General features: G+C 34.8%; 2 protein-coding genes across 2 annotated transcripts in view; both read right to left on the bottom strand.

Moving 5' to 3' along the window:
• Positions 1 to 1,060: 1,060 nt before the first annotated feature.
• On the bottom strand, positions 1,061 to 14,805 carry LOC306814760 (DNA excision repair protein ERCC-6-like 2; the record flags this gene model as incomplete). The annotated part of the gene is given in 4 exon segments (XM_079331139.1): positions 1,061 to 1,102; positions 1,106 to 2,036; positions 3,528 to 3,715; positions 13,177 to 14,805. Coding segments are annotated over 3 exon segments (1,098 nt in total). The 5' UTR covers positions 3,653 to 3,715; positions 13,177 to 14,805.
• A 5,778-nt stretch (positions 14,806 to 20,583) lies between these two features.
• The window catches only part of LOC306814675 (DNA excision repair protein ERCC-6-like 2), a gene marked incomplete at its 3' end in the record, with an annotated part of 32,327 nt that continues 29,702 nt past the window's right edge, over positions 20,584 to 23,208 (bottom strand). Inside the window, exon 14 of the mRNA XM_079330960.1 lies at positions 20,584 to 20,742. Within this exon, the coding sequence (XP_079187086.1) occupies positions 20,584 to 20,742 (159 nt within the window). The remainder of the gene's footprint in view (positions 20,743 to 23,208) is intronic.

The raw sequence follows: 23,208 nt of genomic DNA on the forward strand, positions 1-23,208 counted from the left end.
GCATGAAACAATTTATACAGCATACTCAATTTAAACCTGTATACTAATGCTTACAAAAATAAAAAAATCGATTTAAGGTTTCCAGAGCAACATGAAACCCTAGTCTCTTCTAGTTATGTGTTACAAGGTACTCTTCACACAGTCCTGTAGTACTGAAAAATGTGACAGACTACTTGGCACATGAGATATGACACTGAGGATCTTACACTCTTCTAATCTGTGAAGAATAGTTTTCATTTGGAAGTCTTATTACATCCAGCATTCCACACGTAAGATGATAACCTGTCAAGATGCTGCAGCTCCTTACTACATGTGCACTGTACTGCATATTTCCAACACATATACTGTGCTGCATATTCCCTGATAAAGACATGACAGAAGACTATGAAAATAAAAAAGAGGGATGAAAGTGTAATGAGATTAAATTTGACACCAAATATAATTTAATGAAAAAGATCAAATTTTAAAACTTGGTGGTTCTTCACATCAACCAAACTCAGAAACTCACTTTTATAGGATACTATGAAGATTTCAAAGATCCACAGCTTCACAGACTGAGCAAAATAATGGAGGATAGAAATCAAAAGCTATTAGATACAAAGACATCATCCCTGTCTCAGGAACTCCTCCAGACTCTACCACCTCAGAAAATATATGCAGTATCATTGTCAAATTGTCCTATTATCTCTAAATTATGTTGAGATGATTGATAATGTCCAAATTTAAGTAAGGGGAAAAAAATCCTTAATATTTCTATTGAGCCTAGGGATACAATCAGAATTAAAGAAAGCAAAGTGCACTCAGAAAATTCTAAAAAAGTTTAATATAAAATCATTATATATCATAGGTTACAATACATAGCACATATGCATGACTAGGCACATATGTATTATATTCTCCATATCTAATTGCATACATATTCACACTTGTAAAATGTCATTCTGTATCACTATAAATATGATTTATTTTACCTTTAATTTCATGTAATTACCACATTTTGTGGCATGACACTGACAAAGTTCAAATAAAATAGTTATAGTGCAACTTACATAAAAAACTTTCATTTTACTACATTACAAAATTTAGCAGTGGATGGCTCATCTCAATCATCCGCAGTGTATTTTTTCCACAAAAAAGTTTCATTTCTTTTCCAAAGAGAACTTTCACACACTTCTGTCTCTTCTTTCACTGTGGAATGAGGGACTTTTTCACAAAGTTTCTCTATGACTGCTACATCTGTGAGCTTTCTGAGGCTCTCCTCATTCTGTTCATTCAGCATATCCCAGAAATCTTTTGGTCTCCCCTTGGATTTTTCTGCTTGTCCTGAAGAGAATCTCCTTGGTGATCCTGTAGACCCATTTCCATCATTTCTGAAGATTTCATCAAGAATAGAGGTATCTCCAAGTAAGTCCACAAAAGAATTTTTCTTGCAAATCTGAGCTTTTCTCTCTCCATTTTCTGACTGAGACATGGATCTTTTTTTCAGCAACTGTGCTCCTTCTGAGTCTTGCAATCCTTCACAACTTTTTGCAGACAGCACCTCAATTATTTCTGATTTACTGCTTAATGAGCCAGATGCCATAAAATCCTTGAATGCCTGACTGTTTCTTCTTTGGATATGTTGAGTACCAACAGTGGGTGATGGTTTACATTTTGCATCAACAGACATATCTTGCAAGTGGGGGTCCTTGTGAAGCTGTTCTGCTTCTCCTTTATGGCTCTCCTGCATCTGTCTTTCTGTTGTTCCACTGAGAAGTAGCCCTTTAGCTGATGAAGGTCTAGACTCAGACCTTTCAAGATTAAAAATGGGTTTTCTCTTCCTGGAGTATGTTGCACCCAGTTCTCTTTCCTCACAGTTATGTGAAGCTTCTGCTGGTATTTCAAGTGAGAAGAAAGGCTCCATCTCTGGATTCTGGGAAACATAGAATTCCTTCAACATATTCTGCCTGGTTTCTGATGTAGCTTTTGCAATATATTCTGCAAGGTCTTTCACTGATCCCATATTAAAGTGAGATACCATTTCCTCAAATTGTCTCCTGTAAATATCAAGAAGGAAAAGAGTGTTATGATGATACCCTTAAGTAGGGGGTAGGGAAAATAAGGAGGAAATGGTTGCTCCAAGTCCTTTTGAAGAAGACTTGCTAAACAAAAATTGGATAAATGCATACACAAGAGAAACTGTCCATATCATCCTACCCAGTGAGCTATGGAATATTTATTTCTGCTAAAAAGCCAAGCTGTAATTAAAGTAGATCACTTTAGTTGAGTTAGCCCTAGTCTGAGGTAAGGGAATATTACTGGAAAGCTGGAGAGGTAGGTTTACAACCCCACGTTGGAGAAAGGATAGCTCAAAGTATTTGAGTGTGGTGACTACAGACAGTCTCCCACTGTGCCCTACAATTACAACAAACTGAATCACATAATCATCCTCATTCACTCAATGGCACATCCACATGTACTACAGAGTCTAACTGCATGGCAGGTGCTAACCTGCTCAATGCTCAAGAGTGATTTGTTTAAGCTTTTTGCTAGATATAGTTTTAGGATCTTGGAATAACAGCCTTGGTCACTTCACTGCCTTTGAAAATTCTACCTCAATAAATTTTTCATAACTAATTATGATTTTGAATATTTTTAGAATTAAAGGTTGTCCTTTACATGCCTCATAAATATCTATAATTTTCAGTGTCTATAAGAAAACCCGACAATTACTGGCACTTCAGCAGTAACAGCATGGATAAATGAGACCAGCTAGCTGATATGACAGATTCTGAATGCTTACAGGCATTACATAGGTATCAATTTTCATACAGTAATTTACATGAAAATTGAAAATATATACCAAATATCTAGTATGTAGGTTTGCTTAGCTAGCTATAGCTTTCCACTTTCTACTTCCACAAACCACCGGGCTGTTTTTACTGAACTTAAAGCTACATAACAATGGAATTTAATACTTATACTTACTTAATACTTATATTAATAATACCAATCATTCAGGAAAAAAGAAAACAAGGAAACAAAAATTTGTTATCCCTCCAAAAATAGCAGGTGGAGAAAAGCCTTAAAGAGATATCAAAAAAGAAAAACACACTAAAAAAGAAAACATGAAGCCCATGAAGTTTTTTTAAGTTATTCAACACAAGTGATGAGATCTGGGCAAAATCATTAGGCACCAGAAGCTAACATCATAAAATGCCTCCTGTCTATACAGTTTAAACACTGTTTCATAGTAGCCCATGATGCACATACTACGAATTCTCATGGTGACGACATCTAAACAGTTATGCGATATACAACTATTGAATTAACATTTTCAAGTGATTTGTGGATTCATTTCATTTTATTAATCAATTACAGTAGTGTAGTAGATTACTGTGAGTCAAAGTTTCCCACTAGTTCCACTCTTGCCATAGAAAATAACAGTATTCCCTAAGTAGGGTTGAAACAAAGACAAATGCTACTACTCAAAGGGAAGTGTGTTTCAACCTTAGAATTTTATTTCCAGCTCACCAAAACAATCTCACCTGCGTATTCTTTTGGGTGTCTTTCCAATCAAGAAGGTGGTTGAACCTACTCTGTGTACTTTTGTGCTTCTCTGGGTCACAGGGTGTGTAACATACAGAAGACGTTGCTTACTGCTTGTCAACATTTCTTGTCTTTCCTTAACAACTCTCTCCTCTGAAGAATTGTCTTCTGGGACTTCATATTTTTTCTAGTAAAATGAGACATTGAAATAATTAGAACAGCTGTGCCTCTCATGTAACAATGCACCCAACTTCACCCAGTTCTACCCTTGTAACTAGAATTACTGCATTGAACACAAGGACTGGAATTCAGAGCTGAAATGCAGACTCCCTACTCAGTCACAAACTTTCAGGGACATTGAAAGGAAGGATTGGTTTTCTGTCATCTTGCACAAAAATATGATCCTACTTAAACCTGAGTTATTTTTCTGAAATTCTCACAAATTCTCATCAAAATTTCCCCTTTGCCAAAATATAGCTGCTTAGTGATATCCTCAGTCTCCCTATTAACACTACTTCAGACATGAAATCACAAATTGTATTCACACCTTGTCATCTGCTGTTCAAAATCTGGTTTCAGATCTACACTGTTTCTTCCCAGAGCTTTTCTACTTGATCCATACTCATTTCCTCTATTTTAATGGGCTGTTCCCAATGTTCTTGAACTTCAGGGTCTCACATGTGTTCTCACCCCACGACTTTGGTAAGTAACCTCAAACTAGCATGCAGAGAGATATGTTAATATCACAGAGCCTACAGGCATATATTTTTACTTTAAGACAAATGTACAGCTCCAAAGATTAAAATTTTATTTCACCATTGTATTACTCCCCACAACACTGAAACTCTACCTCAATTAAGATTAAAAACTCTATTTTCCCAATAATAGTGTAATACTATAATAAAATTAAGATTCAATTAGTAGATGTTGCCTACAGCATAAATATTCTACAGTTCTCTTGCTGGTCCTGTTAACTTTTTTTTTTAACACAGGCAATACTGAATTTTACTTAGAAAATCTATTTTCAAAGTAGAAAGCAATCATAGTTTTAAAAAATACTAATTTTAATGGATTTTTTTGCATGAAAAATACTCATAGTATTCCAAACTCATTATGAGAAGACTCTCCTATTTTTCACTCTGTTAGGAAATCAGGGCTGTATAACTTAATTCAAGAAGGTAGAACTTGAATAGAACACAAGACTAACCATGTCAAGGCTTGACTTAAAATTGTGTTAAACTCCCATATATGTGCATCAATTTACCTCTCATTAAACAAGATCTAAGTAGAAGAGGCAATAATACTTTGGTTTGCACATCTGTTCAAACACAGAAGATTTTTAGTATCTTTGAGAAAAAAGCCAAATGTTGTAAACACACTAAAAGACATAAAATTATTTGTATTTGCAGAGAACCACATTTAATGTTAGAAGTATTGTTAATTGCATATAAATGCACAAAAGGCAATATTTAGTTCTGGAAGCATAAAATTTTAAGTACACTGCACCACCCAAAAGAACAACATAAAAATACCACCAAAGATACAAAGAGCATCTCTTCTACTTAAATGTTGTTTGAAGGGGGTGTTTTTTTAACTCAAGGCAGAAAAAGTTACTGTAAAATAAATTATTGCAATAACTGCAGGAGCTAATTCCAGTTAAAATCTGCAGCCATTGTGACTAACTCCTAAAAAACTTCCAGCTTCCCAGAGCAAAAGGAATTGGTTACATGATACCTAGTTAGGCTGAAACACAAGCGCCTCAGCTGAACTGGCAAATGTTTTAGAAATCCCAACACCTAGCGCTTAAATCCAGGAACTTCTTTTAAAAAAAAACCAAACATTTTTTAACAAACCTAAAACACTGTTTTTTCAGGTGTCTCTATGTTTGTTAAAGGTCAAATCCAATGTTTATTACTCTGAATGGTACAATGGATGACAGGGTCTATGTATAAGCAAGATTTGCAAAATGAGATGAAAATTAGCATTGCTAACAAAAGAGTGAAAACTTCAGTCAATATTCCAGTACTGTCAACTCTGGACTATTCTGAATTTGATTTCCTGCATTGGCCTTGTAAATTAGTTCCTCTCATGGCCAGTATCTTTTAAATTATCTTTCAATATTTGCCCTCTAAATCACTCATAATAAAAACTTATTTTCAACAGCTTTCTATATTCTTCTGTTCCTCAAGCCCTTTCACTGACACTCCACACAGTCTACACTCCTCACTTCTACACAAAATGCTGTGTTGAGTGCACAGTGTTGTCCATGTTCGCATGAATTATCACACTTACCACATGCATAAGACAATCTCACAGAGCAAGTCTAAATCAAGACAACCTGATTCAGCTAGGAGCCTCTGACTCTTGATCTTCTACAGACACTAGCACATTTAATCTGTTTGTATTACTGAATGTAATTCAGTATGTCACATTTGGATACTGCACGACTGAATAATAAAGGAAACATATCTTTCACTGTATGTTACAGTATACAGTGTCTGCTGTATGTTAAAAGAATATTGACAGAGAGAATGACAGCAAGCAGGAAAGTCTTTTCTAAATATTTAAATACATGAAACACAATATGCCTTTGCAGTGCATGTTATAAAATTTCTATGGGTAACTGGAAAAGTTTCACTAAAACTTTACCAATACTTGTTGGTCATCTGATAAACTATGTTTGTCTATATTAAATTATCTGTAACACCATTATACATTTCTCTTTTCACAAACTTGGGAAGAAGGGGTAGGAGGTGAGCAAAAAAATTACATTGACATCAAAGATAAAAAATTTTGATTGAATTACTGAATGCAGTATTTTTACTACTTTATTAAATGTTGTGCACTTCCATTACGTCAAGAAAACCTTCACACCAAGTTCAAAAGAAATGAACACTTTATTTACTTTTAAAGGCATACATACAAGACAGACTATGCAAGTGGTTTAGTAGAAGGCAATGTTCTTTAATTGAAAAAAAATTTGAATGAGAAAAAGTTACACTCCAGAAATATCCTACTAACTGCAAAGAAAATGTTAATGAAAGTACAATAAAACAAAATTATGAAGTGTTATTGTGAACTATGGAAAAACCCATAAAATTGTAGCCAGTCCTTCCTGTCTTATCCTTGTTTTCTTCTCCTATTCCTCATTGATCTACTACACTTACTCTTCAGACACTTTTTATATATTGAAATGGGAAAGAAGACAGATAATTAAGTAGTTGTGCAGAAGTACACTTTTTCTAAAGTATTCAGAAAACCCAGGGATTCTTAGTACAACTGAAAAACACTTCAAAGAAAGCATTTATTGACACCATTCATGTTCCATTTAGTCTACAATGGTTTCAATTAATTCTTCTTTTGTTATGTACTTCTCTAATTCTTGATAGTATATATTAAGTTTTGGATACCAATAATGAGTTTTGTTTTCTTTGAATTATATATTACCTAATAGGATGCAACAATCAAGAATCCAGCAAAAATGCTAGAGTACCTGTGCATTTAGGGTCACAAAACCCATTTAAGGGCAACACTCTTCAAGAAGAATTAACATAGGCATCAAGCAAAAATGTAAGTGTTACAATGTAGCTGTAATATCTACTTCAAGATTCCACCTTGGATCTACAAGTCTTGGATCTGTTAGCTCTGTACTGCAATCTGTCTCCTGCTACTCAGTTACAGCAGTTATTTTAAAACATATATACCTACCAAACTCAAATTTTGTCTATATTTGACAGTACAAAACTTCAATATCTGTCCTTCCTGTAACAGGGATAAAGAGGCAGCCCTATACTCTGGGGCAATGAATGATAGTACATGTATATGCATCATCAAATATGACTGAGATGACTGGACACCTTAAGCCAGTAACTTCCTCTACTTTAGTCTCTTCAAGCAAGGCAAAGAACAACAACGTTTCATGTTTTTTAAATACAGCAAGATAAAAAGGTATGGGAGAGTAAGAGAGCAGAAGCTGGGAGTCCAATGAGTAGAGAAAAAAGAGAAACAGAGATACAGGGATACTTGATTTTCAATGCTGTCTCATGTCTGTGGCAACTTGCTAAGAAACAAGACTTGGAGGATAATGAACATCCTTCAGAAGCCTGAATCTGAAGCTGAAAAGGATTGCATAATTATTCTTCAGCCAAAGTTGCACTGCGTTCAAGCACCTTCCTCTACTTTAGTGCCTTGTTACCCAAAGTATCCCTACAGTAACTATCTTGCCAGATACTGACTTACAGTCATCAATAATGCTTCTGACTTGCCCCCAATGTTACAAGACTTTTCTCCTTAACTGTGCATGAAACCACTGCTGTTAGATATCCAGAATACTCATCATTGTAGTTTCACTGTGTACATTTCTATAATAAGCAACAATGGGAATCTAAAATATCTACTTGTCTTGCAGTCACCCAAAAAACACAAGAGAGAAACACAGTAAATTCAGTATGACTCTTAAATGTATCTTACAACAAATAACATGCCATATCCTGATTCATATTTTCCCACTTCCCTCCAAATTTGAGAAAGAACATGACTTTCCCAATACATCATGCATTAAGCTGGTTTTGGATGATTGCTATTTATTTGATGATTTGATACTGCATTCCAGTGCCTTTATCTATACAAACTACAATTCTAAATTATTTCAACTAATCTTTTTCCCCTTTGAAGTTTTTCCTTCTGTTCTTTTTGGTCTGGTTTGGAGGTTTGTTTGAGGTTTTTGTTTTGTTTGTGTTCTCTTTGTTTTTATTTTTGGGTGTTTTGTTTTTTGGGTTTTTTTTCCTAGCAGTTTTTCTGATTAAATATATTAATAATTATGACCTTTCTATATGCTTTTATTGAACATATGTTATTGCTAGATATTGTTTTTATTTTACCAATGTTTCTCTGCTGCCAGGACATACACAAAGTACCAAGGAATGCTTGATACCTGTCTGTCCATTCTTGGTCTTGTTTCCTTCTCTTTTCCACATAGACTGATAGAGCAGTGTGTGTTGGAAGGGTCCCTTTAAAGTCCTTCCAGTACATGTACATGTCACACAAGAATTGCTTCCTAAATTATTTTGTATGGCAAGGAAGGTAAATTGTAATCGCATCCACATAAAATTTCATGCAGTTTCTTTAAAAATTAGGTCCACATGGTGAAGACAATAAATACAACTAGCAAAAAATGGATCTTTCCCAGAATTGTTAAATAAACTAGAATTACTTTTCTGCTTGCCAAGAACACACTACTGAACAAACCACACTTCAGAGACTTATGGTGAGTTATAAATTCCAGTTTGAAATGAGCCTGAATCTTACAATATTTCAGAATTATTTCTAATGTGGACATTAATTTTTGCTTTAATTTAGTTTTCTTAATGGAAAAACAGTCTCTGAATGAATGCATCTGTTGTTCTAACAAAATAAGGTTGTAGAATGAGAACTACAATTTATATATAACCAACAGTCGGTACCTTAACTGTCCTAGAAAATTAAGTTAACCTACCTTAGAATTTTAGAATACTTTAAGGTAACTGTATTTATATCAAGATTCCTCAGTTAAACAAAGTATGATGGCTATGATTACAAGTGCACCTAATACCTGTATGTATCCCAGCAGACTAACAGCAGAAATATTTCTCAAGTTACAAAAATTGTTAAGATTTATTATGGACCCAAATTACTCCTCCAAAACCAAGAGACCAGTAAAATTAAAGCTGATAAAATTACATGAGTTTTAGAGTAATATGTAGTCATTTCCCCACATATGTCACATGTAGCTTTACTGCATAAACAAAGTGAGACAACAGCATTCCATAAACTCCAACCTTTTCCTTGGTACTGGAGAATTGTCTACTATATCAGTTGAGAACAGACTGCATCCTCAGTATTTGACATTTACTTCTAAGTTTGTTTCATTTACAGTCACGTAATAGACCAAGAATTTTTCACTAGGAGCAATCTTACTTAAGTTTATGAACCTTTACCTAAAGTCTTCTGTAAGACCTATCACTGTCTTCCACCAATAAGCTGACCTTGAATCAATACAGTTATCACTATTGTTGAGAATGAGCCTATCTCAGAATCCAAAGCTTAAGGTAATTGCTTACTCTAGCAGAAGTTGTGAACTTGCACCCATCTTCCTTCACCCTCTCATCCTTCTGTCAAAGAGTAGCAAAACCAAATGCTATGCACCATACATCATAATGAAAACTCCAAGCTTCAAAAAATGCCACATAATTAACTCACTACATTATAAAAACACGACCAAAGGTGAAATAGCGGAATGGTAAATTCCATTGCAAACTGAACAAGAAAACTCAATAAAGCAGCATTATAGGCCAGTTATTTGGGAACAAATACTTTAAAGCTGAGTGTTTCCCCATTCCAGAAGACCAAGGACAAAGGCATGTTATCTCCCAAAAGCCTCCTCTTTGTAAACAACTATCTAAACTTGTTGAATCTGAAAGCTGTGCAAACACACTGCAATCAGAGTTCCTACAACTGATAGAAAGTCTTTGTTTAAATAATTTACAAAATGTCAGTGTAATACAAATAAGATAAAGCAGAGTTCTTAATGACACAACTTTTGTATTTACAGTATTCTCAACAGTACTTAAATCTGCATTGGAGATACAAAGGGCATGTTTTTTCCTAGGCTGACAGCATGCTTAGTTTTCTCATTTACACCACATTGCAATAACATAAAGAGGGGTTTACCATTAATCCAGGTTTTACTACAAAGCATCTCGTTATTTCTCTGTCAAACACTGGCAATAGTGCCAAATGTCTGTCATCCAATTCAGGGGATTAAGTCTTCCTTTATAGTGCAATTCTTGTACAAATTTATAAAAATACAGATAAAGTTTCTTAGAGCTGGTCACAGTCTATATTTTGGCCTGAATTCATGCTGCAGAGGTTGAATATGACAGCTGGCAGGAAGCTGAGGGGAGAATACATCCTCCCCCTTTTCAGTCACCACATTTCTGTTGCCATAGTGATTAATCCTCAATTGAATGGCTGTCTTTGTACATTTCTTTTCAGTAAAACTTTAAGTAAACTTAAGTTGAAAACATGCAGTTGACAGAAAAAAAGACTTCACATATTCAACAGGTATAGTACAAGTTCTTGTGACTAATACTTTTCCACATATTAAGAAATGCAAACTTGCTATAACATGGGACATCACCGGTTTTTCAAATTACTTAGTATGCCCTGTTCCCATCTTCTGTCTTTTTTGTGAAACCTTCAAGCCTTCTCCAAAGACTTCCCCATGCTCACACAGCACCCCCCTCCCCACATTGGATTCCTATTGAAGAAATACTACACAAATTCAGCTGTGTAAGAACTAGAGAAAGCCTATCCCAGACTTTCATACTGTGCAAAACATTTAACGTATGCTGTCTCTGCTAATTAACACAGAAATTAATTAGGAAATCCATTAAGAAATGCAGCCATTTAATTCAGAAAAGAATAGAAGCATTAGAGGAAGATATTTAAATCTTGCCTCTGGGAGGTTTCTCTTTCTTATGGTAGCTAAGAAAAAGTTTCAAAAATAAAAGTTTCCAAAAAGTTTCCAGTGCAAGTTACGAAAAAACTCAAGGATGTTTGGGTTCACAAAAAGCTTCTGCACTGAAAATCGGGTTGCTTTTGGAATGTGGAGCCCATCAGGAAAACAATCCCTCTAAAAGACCATAGCAGATGACTGAGCCCTTACAGAGTTTGTTAACACTTCCATTCTTCCCACAAAATTAAAGCCAGAATAATTTTGAGCAAAATATCACATTAATTACTCAAGACTTTTTTCTCTCTGAAGGGCTGAAGTAAATGTAGGTCTGCTCTGAAAATTACAGTCTGGCTTTGCAAGTCCACCGTGTACAATCTACAAGTTCATTTCACATGCTTGCTTGAAGAAGCTTTTGTTTTCCACATGATTCTTTCTGTGGTTGCACGAGATAGTTCTTTTTGGTTTTCATCTACATTAACATACAGTGAAGTGATAACACAGATACCTAGATATCTTCCATCTGTTTAATGAAATCTTTAATTTAATCTAATTTAATCAGCAATCTTCCACTTGTTTAATGAAAACACAACACAAAACTTAAAAAGTCTATTTGCATTCGACTTGAATTTCAACTCAATTGCAGGACACATATTGCTCAATATCATCAAATCAGGCTAAGAACAATAAAATTATCAAGAAGAAAACAAGTTATTTATTCCACTAGATTAATATAATATATATATTATATATAAATATATATATAATATATTTATAATTGCAATATAATATTCCTGCTTCACACTTGTATACAATAGACCGGAAAACCCTTCCTACAAATAATCTTCAGTGAAGCAGCACATCAAGTGTGTTTTGTTATCACATAATAGCTCTCACTAATTTTTACGGGAGTGGCTACGTGCCACACTGAATGACATGCATTTTCTACTTCAAGGTGTTTACAATACTATAACCTTGTGTGATTCTCCCTCCATTATGGCATCAAAAATGGAAATGAAACTCTTCTTAGCAAAGATTATGAGTAGCATGAGATCTCAAACTGCACAGAGACATGCCTGTCTACTTTCTGTGACATTTTAGGTTCTGGGACATGCAAGCAAAGTTTATAACTACAAAGGAAGATGAGATGTACTATTAACCTATTATATAATTTAACCCATATCTCCAAAATTTCTTCAGAAGCAGCTGCCTGCTGCACTTCTGCATGGAACAGAAATGCCCAACTTTTTGATTACCAAGTCTCTCCAGTTTATGGACACATCAGGTTCCTTTTGCATTAGCAACACTATCAGAAACATCAACCCTTTGAGGGAAGATTGCCATACTGTTCTGTGCTGCACCAAAAGAAGTGTGGCCAGAGTTCAAGGCAGGTGATTCTGTCCCTCTGCTCTTAGTGCAGATGAAGGCCACAAAAATGACTGGAGGGATGCAACACCTATCCTATCAGGAAAGGCTGAGAGACTTGGGATTATTTAACCTGGAGAAGAGAAGACTCAGAAGAGAATTTACCATGACCCTTCAGTACTTAATAGGGGTCTATAAGAAAGATGGGGAAAGACTTCTTAGCAGGGCCTGGTTTTGATCTAGGTAAGACATAATGAAGAAGTCTTTCCTACAGTGAAGATTGTAAAACACTGCAGCTGGTTGTCCAGAGAGATGGTGGATACTCCATCCCTGGAAATATTCAAGGTCAAGCTGGATATGGCTCTAAGCAACCTGAAGATGTCCCTGCCGATTGCATGGAGTTTGAACTACATGCACTTTAAAGGAATCATATTCTATATGTCTCATGTATTTTCTTCACAAAATCTACAAGCAATCAAATACTGACAGTCTTGGGCCATGCTGAGAATACTGATAATTTTCACACAAAGGATAATTACATTCAATAGAGGGACTATTGGTATTACAGTATTTTTATTATAAGTCTAATTCTAAGCATTCCACATTTAAGAGACATCATGCCATGTCTGTCAAAAAACTCCAGTTAATCTTAGCCTTTTAAGTACTTCCCTCATCACACTTCCAAAATAAACTATAAATGAATCTTCACTTCGGTAGATGACTATTTACGAAAATCCATTCTGTAACAACTTGACAATGCCTTTCTTCACTCAAAAAGCTGTTTAACTCACCTAACAGCTAGAGCATCATCTTCTACTTTTATGCAGTCCCATGGGCTTCTGTGTTAAAAGGAACATGTTCCACAATTTATTTTCCTTCCTTCAGGATCACGTGATAAAATACCTTTCCATATATGTTTGCTGCTACTATTGTCATACAAAACTTTCTTTAATTCAGATGCTGGACAGGATTTATTTTGACTAACGATATTCAATCAAATTATGGTTTACTCTCTTGTACAATTAATGCATAGGTTATACTGTCACATTTATTTCTTCTTGATTTTTCTTACCTTTCACAGCTGCTAAGCAGTAAGAAAGGTATTGGGATGTTCTGTTTTTGTTTCTTGATGACATACTTTACAAACTGTTACCAAACAGTTTTCCAGAGTCATACAGTACTTACAGAAATACAGTCTAAACACGCTCTCAGTACTCTAGGTGTGAACATTATAGCTAAACTAGTCAGTTGGCAAAACTCCTTTAAAAAAATATATAGACAGCAATATAAAAACCAATATGACTGCACTCCCCATCAGTTCTGGGGAAAGAAGAGTAAAGGGCTCTGCAGTCTTGAATACAGGACTGTTATGGAACCCGTAGAACAAAGCAAGCAAGAAAAAAATATAGCAAGATCTATTTCTTATAAAAATAATAAAAATTTTGTGCCCTTAAGCCTTTAAAGGTACAGAGCAATAGCTGATTAAAATAGTATGTTCTACCTGTTCAGAGAAAAGGTAGCTAGGATGTATAAATAAATACTAAGCCAGGTAAAATTAAGGATAGACTGAATGCTTATTAATGGATAAAAAATAAGCTTGATTGAAGCCTACAGCTCAAAAGGTTAACAGAGACTTCACTAGTGCCAACTATGCAGGTCTAACACTGGCCTTCTAAACTCAAGGAAAGAAAATATCACCAAAGTGAAATCTGAGGTAAGAAAAGGTGTTCAAGTCTTATACTCTTTTTATAACCAATTTAAATACAAGCTTGTCAGATACTCATGTTCTTAGGATGTTCTACATACCTTCAGTTATCTTTTGAGGAACAACACTTGCTGCCTCCCATCCCTTCTAACTTGGCTCTCAAGGATCTTCTTCCCATGCAACTACTCTCTCTTTCAAAGAAGAGACCTCACAGGTTTTGCAGCCTGCTCCAGGTACTACAACTTAAGCAACTACATTAGTCTCCATGATCCAACAATAAATTAAGAGCTAATAGACCTAATTTATACTTTTAGCTAATACAGGTAGAAAACCAGGAAGAAGACATTGTTTAATAGTGCTTTACAGCACTACAAAAAACTTACTTTTTCTGCTACTCATACTTACATAATTTCCAGAAATTGGCTACTGAAACTAAAGACCTTAATTTTGGTTCTAAAAGTTTAAGAGTAGTTAGCACAGAATATGATTAGATGGCTAGTCAATATCAAGAAATCAACATATAAATATTCTTACATGGGGTATTCTTTATTAATTACGTTAGCTTATTATAAAATTACTTATTATTGCTGTCACTCCAGATTTCTATGTAAGCATGAAACAAAAATGTCAGTCTTCCACCAAGATTTGTAAGAATTGGTATTTCCCAATTTACAGCTCATCCAATCCAACAGAATACTTCTAGTTTTTCAAAATTCTTGAATCCCTTTCATAGAAATATTAGTAATTGCTTGGAAAATGTATTTAAAATTTATTAAGTCAGTAACAAGTATATGCTCAGACACTGAATGTTCTGACTTCAACTGATGAAAGCAAAGCCTGATGGCCAGAAACACAATAGTGACTATATTTTTTCACAAAATGTCTAAGCAAATACAAAGTTATGAAAAAAGAAAAACAGTAGCAGTAAAATTCTAAGTAGAGAACCTTGCAACGTTGTCTAAGAAGATCTCTTTTTAAGCAGCGCACAAAAAGCTCAAAATGCCCCATTTAAGAATAGGCAGTTATCTAGATTTTAGTCTACATTAGTGCCTTTATGCAAGTGAGTAACATGAAGGCAGAAAAGAGGCAGCCCTCTCCGCAACTTCTTCTTCCTCCTTAGATCTCCAAGAGAAGTGATACTCCTGCTGCTTCTGAGTGAAAAGTGCATACCTTAAAAAATCTGACTGACAAGTTAATAAAGAGAATTTAATTTGCAATACTTGCAGTCACATTACCACATAATAAGCTCAAAGTTACATGAACACTACTAACGAGTTTTGAACAGAGGTAGATCAACAGTCAAAATACTCTTCAAAGTTTTCTTTCATTTTTACTTGCTTTTAATAATGTTGTCAGCCACTGCCAATTAATAAGTACCTTCCTACAGTACTCTTGAGTATTTTTGACCAACTTTTCTGCTAATGAGGAACATTCTAATGCAAATGTGTTAGAATTGAAAAGGACTTACTTTTACTGGTTTGCCTGGTTTGATCTTCCCAGTATAAAAATTTTTGGCAACTCTGCTAATGGCTTAATTAAATATAGTACAACAGCACTGGAAGAAATTCTTCTAGCCACCGTGGATGTTCAACACCCCAGAAAAACACAGCTGTATGTCTACAATTTCTGTCGTGATAGCAAACGTGTCTGTAGCAACTAAGCTGCACATTCACCAATTAATTATTCTGTGATTGTGGTTTATTTTAAAGATCAGCCTAGGAAACTGCAAATGTTATTACAAAGCAAGCAATCAAGTACCCAGATCATCAGAGCAGATTAAAAACACTGTGTAATAAGAACATAAATCTGGAAGCTGCACCTGAATTTATTCCTGATTTGTGTTTATTCCAAATGCAATTAAACAAACTACAGGACCAACAAAAATTATTAAACATATCTATTCCTGCAAATAACTCCCAAGAAACTCTAGTTCTCTGTTTAAGGTATCAAATGGACAGTTTGGCTCAACTATAGCAACTGCATATGTTCACCTCCCCAAGAGAGTCTGCAAACTGATGTTTGCTCAATTTCTATGCTACAGGGGTTCCAGAATGTACTGTGGCAACTGGATTTTTGTTAACTGGATCCAGGACAAACCAAAGATTTTTCAAGGCCCAAATCAGAAAATCATGGCACAGAATTTGATTTCAAAAACCCAATATTTAATCTCACCATTTCCCTCACAGAAAAATCCCACAGAGGGTGCTGTGCTGTTTAATTACCAACTCTTTCAAAGTTGGCTAATGTAAAAGCCATCCCAAAAAAACAAAGTAATTTATTAGACTTCCAACTGAGCATTCTCTTCCTCCCATCCTCAGTGTCTTTGATCATTCATGGTGGCCAGTAACAGAAAAACAAGTTTTTTAGAGCTTTTTAAGAAGAAAAATGAGGATGAAAAAAGTTAAAACGACATTTCCAAAAATATCTCTTTACCTTGGCACTACAGACAGCTACATTAGCAGGGAGCTGGGAAAACTGCTTCAACTCAAACACGTCTCGCACCGCCCACCGGCTCAATTGATTTTCAGCCTTGCTGGATCCAACCACATTCTGATTTGAATGAATATATGCCACTTCTTGAACACCATCTGATACATTATGAGAAAAATACAAAGATGTTGGTTATTTAAAAACTCTGAAGGTATGTATTTGCACTAAAGGATACTGCAATTAAAAAAAATTGCATTAAAGTTGTAAAATTTGTTATGATTTCACTCAGCACCAAGCTTCTCAGCTCTATAAAATTAACAACAATCATAACGCTTATTTGGATTTATCCAGATATTTTAATACTATGTCAATTTCAGTGTTGCTATTTTCAGATGGACAAGGATATTTCAAAGCATCTGTGGCTTAATGACTGCAACATCAGTAGTTAAAATTAAGTCATTAGGAATCAAGTCTTCTACATAGTGTTTAGAACTCCCACACCACCTTTTTTTTTTGTGCATTTTATTTAACAAGCCCTGTCAAGACTCTTAAGATTTTACAGTTCAAATACTTAGTCAGGGAATTCTTAATAAATCTTCAATCTCAGCATATTTCAAGAGATGTCAAGAGTTTAACCAAGAATTATAAAGCAGCTTGTCACCTTATAAGACAGAAAAGTAAGACTAATAAAGAGAAAGATACAGAAATAAATTACTTATTAATAATTTAGCAGAACATTTACTACATCTTGTAACAAAAAAATCACGTACAGAACTTAAAATTTGCTGACAATGGTAAATTAGATATATGTTATTACTTCAGTTGAAATAAAATCAAACAAATTAACTTTGATCAGTTACCTAAATATTTGTCCATAGATTCCATTGTTTTCTCTTGATGCTTAAATACAGTTTTCCTTGCATAAGTTCTATGCATAGCATAATTGCTAGACTTCATTTGTGGAACTGAGGTATCTTGAATAGGACACAGCATTTTAGATCCAAACTGAAATCGGCCTCTCTGCTGTTTACTCCTGTAGCTTTGCTTCCTGGCATGAATTTTCTCAACTGGAAAGTTATCTTCAGGGGATGAGAATTCATCTATATTCTGAGAATCATTTTGCTTTCCTTTTCTATGAGGCTTCTTCGCTTGTAGCAGAGATTTGGAGACATTACCTAGTTCATTGTTAAGGGCACATCCTTCTTTCCCCTTTGGAAAACCCAAAGTTCCCAGCTTTCTTAATTCAGAATTATGGGAAAGTTCAATATCATCAGACTCATCACTTACATCACTTGCTCCTTTCAAATCTATGTCATTCTTTATGTCTTCAAAAGACATGGTATTGCTGAAATTAGACCCGGTACTGCCGAATCCAAATTGTCTACTGTTTCCATTAAATACAAACCGAGCTTTTTCTTTTGCTAACTCTTCACAATTTTCAGGTGTTGACTTATGCATTTCAACTTCTCTAGTAAGCACTGGCTGCTGGCATACTTTAACTTGGGTAGGAAAGATGACATCATCATCATCACCCGCTTCAGAACTACTTTCAGTTTCCATGACTATATCACATTGCTTTGAAATGCCTTGATCCCCATTATTTCTGTCCTCTTCCTTGTCAGAACCTGTTAAACCAAGCCAGTCTGTCCTATGCATATCCTGTTTATCAGTTCCATTTGGAGACAGAACAGCTTTCCCTTGCTCTGAAACAGGCACACTGGTTTGACATTTCTGAAAACCACCATGCTTGCTATTTATATTTTTTCTTACACTATGATTAACGGAACTTGAATGGTGGGAGTTATAATTATCATCCCCTCCTTTGGTGGTTTCAATTTCTCTCTGCAACAATTTAGAGAATCCACACTGCATTAAGGAAAGCTGTCCTTTTGTTACTACAAAATTATTTTCACTGTATGGCTTCCTTCTGTCACATTTTTTCACAGAACTCTCCAGAACATCATCATCACTGAAATCATCCCAAAAATCAGTTTCTTCTCTTTTTAATTGTGCCTGAATGCTTTGGGGATCTCCATTTTCTTGACAATCTGGCTGTTCATACTGAAAAAAAAAGAAAATACGGCAAAGTTATTTGACATTAATAGCATACCCAACATGCCTAATTCCAAAGCAGTGTAAAAAAAATGGGTTGTCACTGCTACTCAAGCAAGACATATGCAAACTAGTATTACAAAATGCAAAATAATTACTGAGAAACTATTGAAGTCTCTGGCAGTAAAATATTTTTAGGAGAACAACACTGAAAAAAAATAGTATTAGGTAGTTGAGACAACATATGCTGCACATTGCCAAAACAACTTACGTCTTTCCCAATTCACATCCATATTTTTCAAGTTTATACTAATCTCATTGCTACTTTTCATCTTTCAAGGGAATTTTGGAAGGTGAGTTCATGATTCAAACCTTAATATTTGTGTGTAATGACATTCATAACAAAAATAAATCTCAGTGCAGAGATTAACTTCCTTGTATATGCATGCTAACATTCCACTCTAATACTCATTGAGGCCTACTGTAATCGAACCAAATTATACTCAAAAAATCTTAAAATTGTAAAAAACCTTAAAACATTTTTAAAATACTAAACTCCAGAACATAGCTCCAGAACTGCATACTACTGAGGTAAGAATAATTATGACAGTGTGTAAATGGAAGTTAGAAGAGTAAACACCAAAATGTTGAACTCAAAGAGACATTTTAAAATTAATATATTAATCCTGATATAATTCTGTTCATCAAAAAGCATTTAATATAAGTTTTAAAAGTTGTTTGTCAGCAAGTCATATCTGAGATCATGACTACTCATGTATTATCAACACGAGTCTGAGATCAATGTAAGTGCACACATTAAATACTAACATTTACTCACAGACACCTCCCAGAGGTGTAAGAAATAGTGGCCAATTTGTAATATCTTTCAGTGCAATCTAATCTAATAATAACTTTACTCAAAGTACCTGAACATGGCACTCCGTCAAAAACATTCCTACAAATGAAATGCTCCTATTAAAACTGACTTTTACTGGAAAAAAATAAAAAAAATAAAATCTTATTCCAGAAGGAAACCATTAGTTAATTACATACATATTTAAAAATAAAAAATACAATATTGAACAGATCACAGATCACTGTGGCAATCATTCTCTGATTATCTGAGTACAACAACTTAACAGCCCAGGTCCTCTAGAGCTCCATGAAACCTGAAGCTTTCAATCATCTAAACCAGCTGTACTCTTTTCCACAATTCCCTAAACAAAATTTTCTAAACAACATTGTAAAAGTATTATCAGGCTAATGACATATTGCCCACATCAGCCACTGCTATATTGGAATCAGAGGCCTGTCATGCTCTGGTCTACAGACCACAGACATCTCACCTTTTCTGAGCTGCATAAACGATTCTCTTCCTTCAACAACGTAGTTGCTGTCATGACTCCTGCTTCTACCTGTCCTTCCCTCTAAAACAATGGAATATGTTAACATAAACAGCAGGTTTTGTAACACACAAAGACAAGTATAGGAAAAAGAAGTTTCTTTTTTCAAAAGTTCAAGCACCAAAAGGAGAATCAGCAAGGTCCAGACTAAATTCCTAGCAGAGGAAAAATAACAAAATAAAGGGAAGATGGAAAGAAAAAGAAGCATGGAATAAAGCTGCAGTAAATTTGAAATTTAAATTTTAAACCAGAATTCTGGTTTAAAAGGTCAGTCTGAGTTACTGATGAATAAAAGGTATCTGTGCACAAAGCTGCATGGAAGTATAAAGAAATAAGTTATATAGCTGTTATACAAAAAATATACATAATAGGAAATTTATTAAAATTATAATCCAAGCTTTTTCCATTCTTGGATTTACAGAAATTTATCTGGTCTGTATCAGAATGAGAAATTAACATGCCTATTTTATTCAAGTCATTGCACAGACAAGTATTGATTAAGTTTCACCATTCTGTATAATAGTGCTACTATTCAAAACTATAACCAAAAAGTCTCATGAAGAAAGAAAAAATGTAAAACTAATATCCAAAAGTAAAAGGGCAGTACTTCACACCTCCAGTATGTCTTTGGTAAGACAGGACCCATGACTCCTAAGTTTGAAAAGGTTATGAATCCCAAAAAGCTCTCCTTGATGTTCCTTTGATCCTTGCACTGCCTCAAAGTACCGCCTGGCATTTTCCGTTCCAATCACTGCACAGTGAAGTTGCTAAAACAGAACAACACGAGATTTCAGAAGTGTTTGCTACAACAACCCATCAGAATTTCCTGGCACCCATATTATATACACAGCTTTAGCTGGAACAAGCAGAAATTCCTAAGAGAGGATATTTTGTTTTAATTTCCCTGGCAGATGTTGGTATAATAGATTGTGGTATAATATGAACCTGCTTGACTTTACTGAATTAAAAAAATAAAAAAAAATAGAACATTTGAACACTTCCACTGCATTGTTGCCTATTATCAGACACCTACTGCACATATTACTGGCACTCCTCTACATCTTGACAGCTCAGCTTCCACTATACTAAATTATTAGCTTTTTTTTCACCTTCCTTTGTACTGCATATTTATTTCTAAGGGAACATATCCAAGTACAGCCTAAAAAACCCCAACCCTCAGACTAGTAACGACTCTGTTTATTGCTGCTTATTCAACTTGAAAATGCAAGTCAATTTGAAAAACAAAACAAAACAAAACAAAATAAAAAAAACCCTGAAAAATATTTATAAGTCCTTTTTATAAGTCCTTTCAAGACTTATACATGCTTTCTGGAAATCAAGACAGACAAATAATCTTTTTCGACAAGATCACCAAATTCAAAAATCTCTGCAAAGTAGATCCCCTTTTAGGATTTTAGTGAATATAGCTGGTTGTAATCTGCTATTGCTCATTTTCTTAGCCTGAGACTTTTCCTATTGATACTCACTGTTTAAAGGAACTTACTAATGTCCATAGAGCAGTACAATTTGTGCTCATGATGTGTTATTAGCTTGCATGTTTATGACTTACCATGTGTCATATTTAACTTGCCTTTCGAGCGTATTATTTCACCTACTTCTTTTAATTTTTTCCTCAAGTTCTTCTTCTTTCTTATTTAGATAATTTTTTTCAAAAAGAAACAGAACTCTAACAGCTTTTTGGCTTTTACAAAACACTGACTTAAGTGAGATAGAAGTCACTGTTATACTTCCAGAAGCATTTTAATGCAAACCATACACATTACTTAACAGCAGCTCAAGATTTATCTTCCTGAGGATAGATTCTTTTTATGACTATTGCTCTGGGAAATCAGATGATCTTAAAACCTCATTTTAATTTGTCACTTATTCAGATTTGGGGAGTATAATGACAATCTCTTTACTGCTGCATTTCCCACTCATTCAGTCTCCAAATTCTTCTTTGTAAATAACCCAGCTACAAGTGCTTGGCACTGAAAACTCATTAACAACTTTTCATTTCTATGGACAGAATTTCAAATTTTTAGGTTAATTCCTCAAGTCTAATGAAGTTTATATATATATATATACACACACATATACATCTGTATCCCAATGGCTTTCTTCCTTTCTCAGGTTTACATGCCTGTAACATCAGAACTGGAAAAAATCAATCATCTAATTTCTTAATTTTCAACTTTCGTTGAGAAAACCAAGTCTATATTTCTCCTAGTTTCTTACTATTCTGTACCATGCTCTTTGCTGATCATGTTTGAGCTTGTTTATTTTTTGTTTCAATTCTGATCTCATCAGAAAATAGTTCCTAAGTTATGTGCTCCTCAGACCCCACACTTTTCTTTCTCTGATCTTAGATAATTAAGTCTGCTGTGGTTTAGGAATGATATTCCCCAATTTAGTGTTCCCACTGAAATATTACAAATCACACACCACTTGGCAACTTCTTCTACCCCTTCCCCCTGCTGCTGGCTGAACAAGGTAATTGGAGGCTCAGGGTGAAAATCAGGGGTTGTAAAACAATTTACCAGAAATAACAATGAAGTAAAAAGTGAACAAGAACAGCAACAATATGAATAGCAGAGTGTACAAGAGAGGTGAACATTCAATTGTACACCATCTGGAAACCCTCAATAACACCAAACATCTCCCTCCACCATGCTCCACAATCCAGAGGGGCCCACTTCTCCAACTCTCAAAAAATGACAGCAGGTGGTATGGAATAACTTTTGGGCCGTGGCCATGCCCCCTTCTGGCTACTGTAAAAATTATCCCTATTGTGGCTGTAACCAGGGCTAGCCTATCCATGAAAGTAAAAAAATCTAGAAAGAGCAAGTGATTCAGGCTGAGTGTTACAGCAAGCCAGCATCACTTTTCATCTTCAAAACAGAACCAAGGACATTTCCTTTTATACACAAGTTTATAGAATCAGGAAAGTTGGAACACTGCTTACTTTTTTTTTACACAGCATCAGCAATATTTCTGCTCTACTTTCTCCAGACTTTCATGAGAAAAAGCTGTCTGAATCAGACTGCTGCAGATACTAACTACAACTATCGCAGTTGTACTTTATAAGTCTTCAAATAAAAACAATTGTCTGTATAACCTGAATAATGTACATTGAGTAATTAAACTGTCAATAGTTACAGAAAAAATTTAATACAAACATAATTCTGTTCCATTCTTTAACATCTGCTAAATGATGCACCTTTTCTCAGTAA

The sequence above is a fragment of the Erithacus rubecula genome (genome assembly GCF_903797595.1).
Source record: "Erithacus rubecula genome assembly, contig: SUPER_Z_unloc_2, whole genome shotgun sequence".
Classification (NCBI taxonomy): domain Eukaryota; kingdom Metazoa; phylum Chordata; class Aves; order Passeriformes; family Muscicapidae; genus Erithacus; species Erithacus rubecula.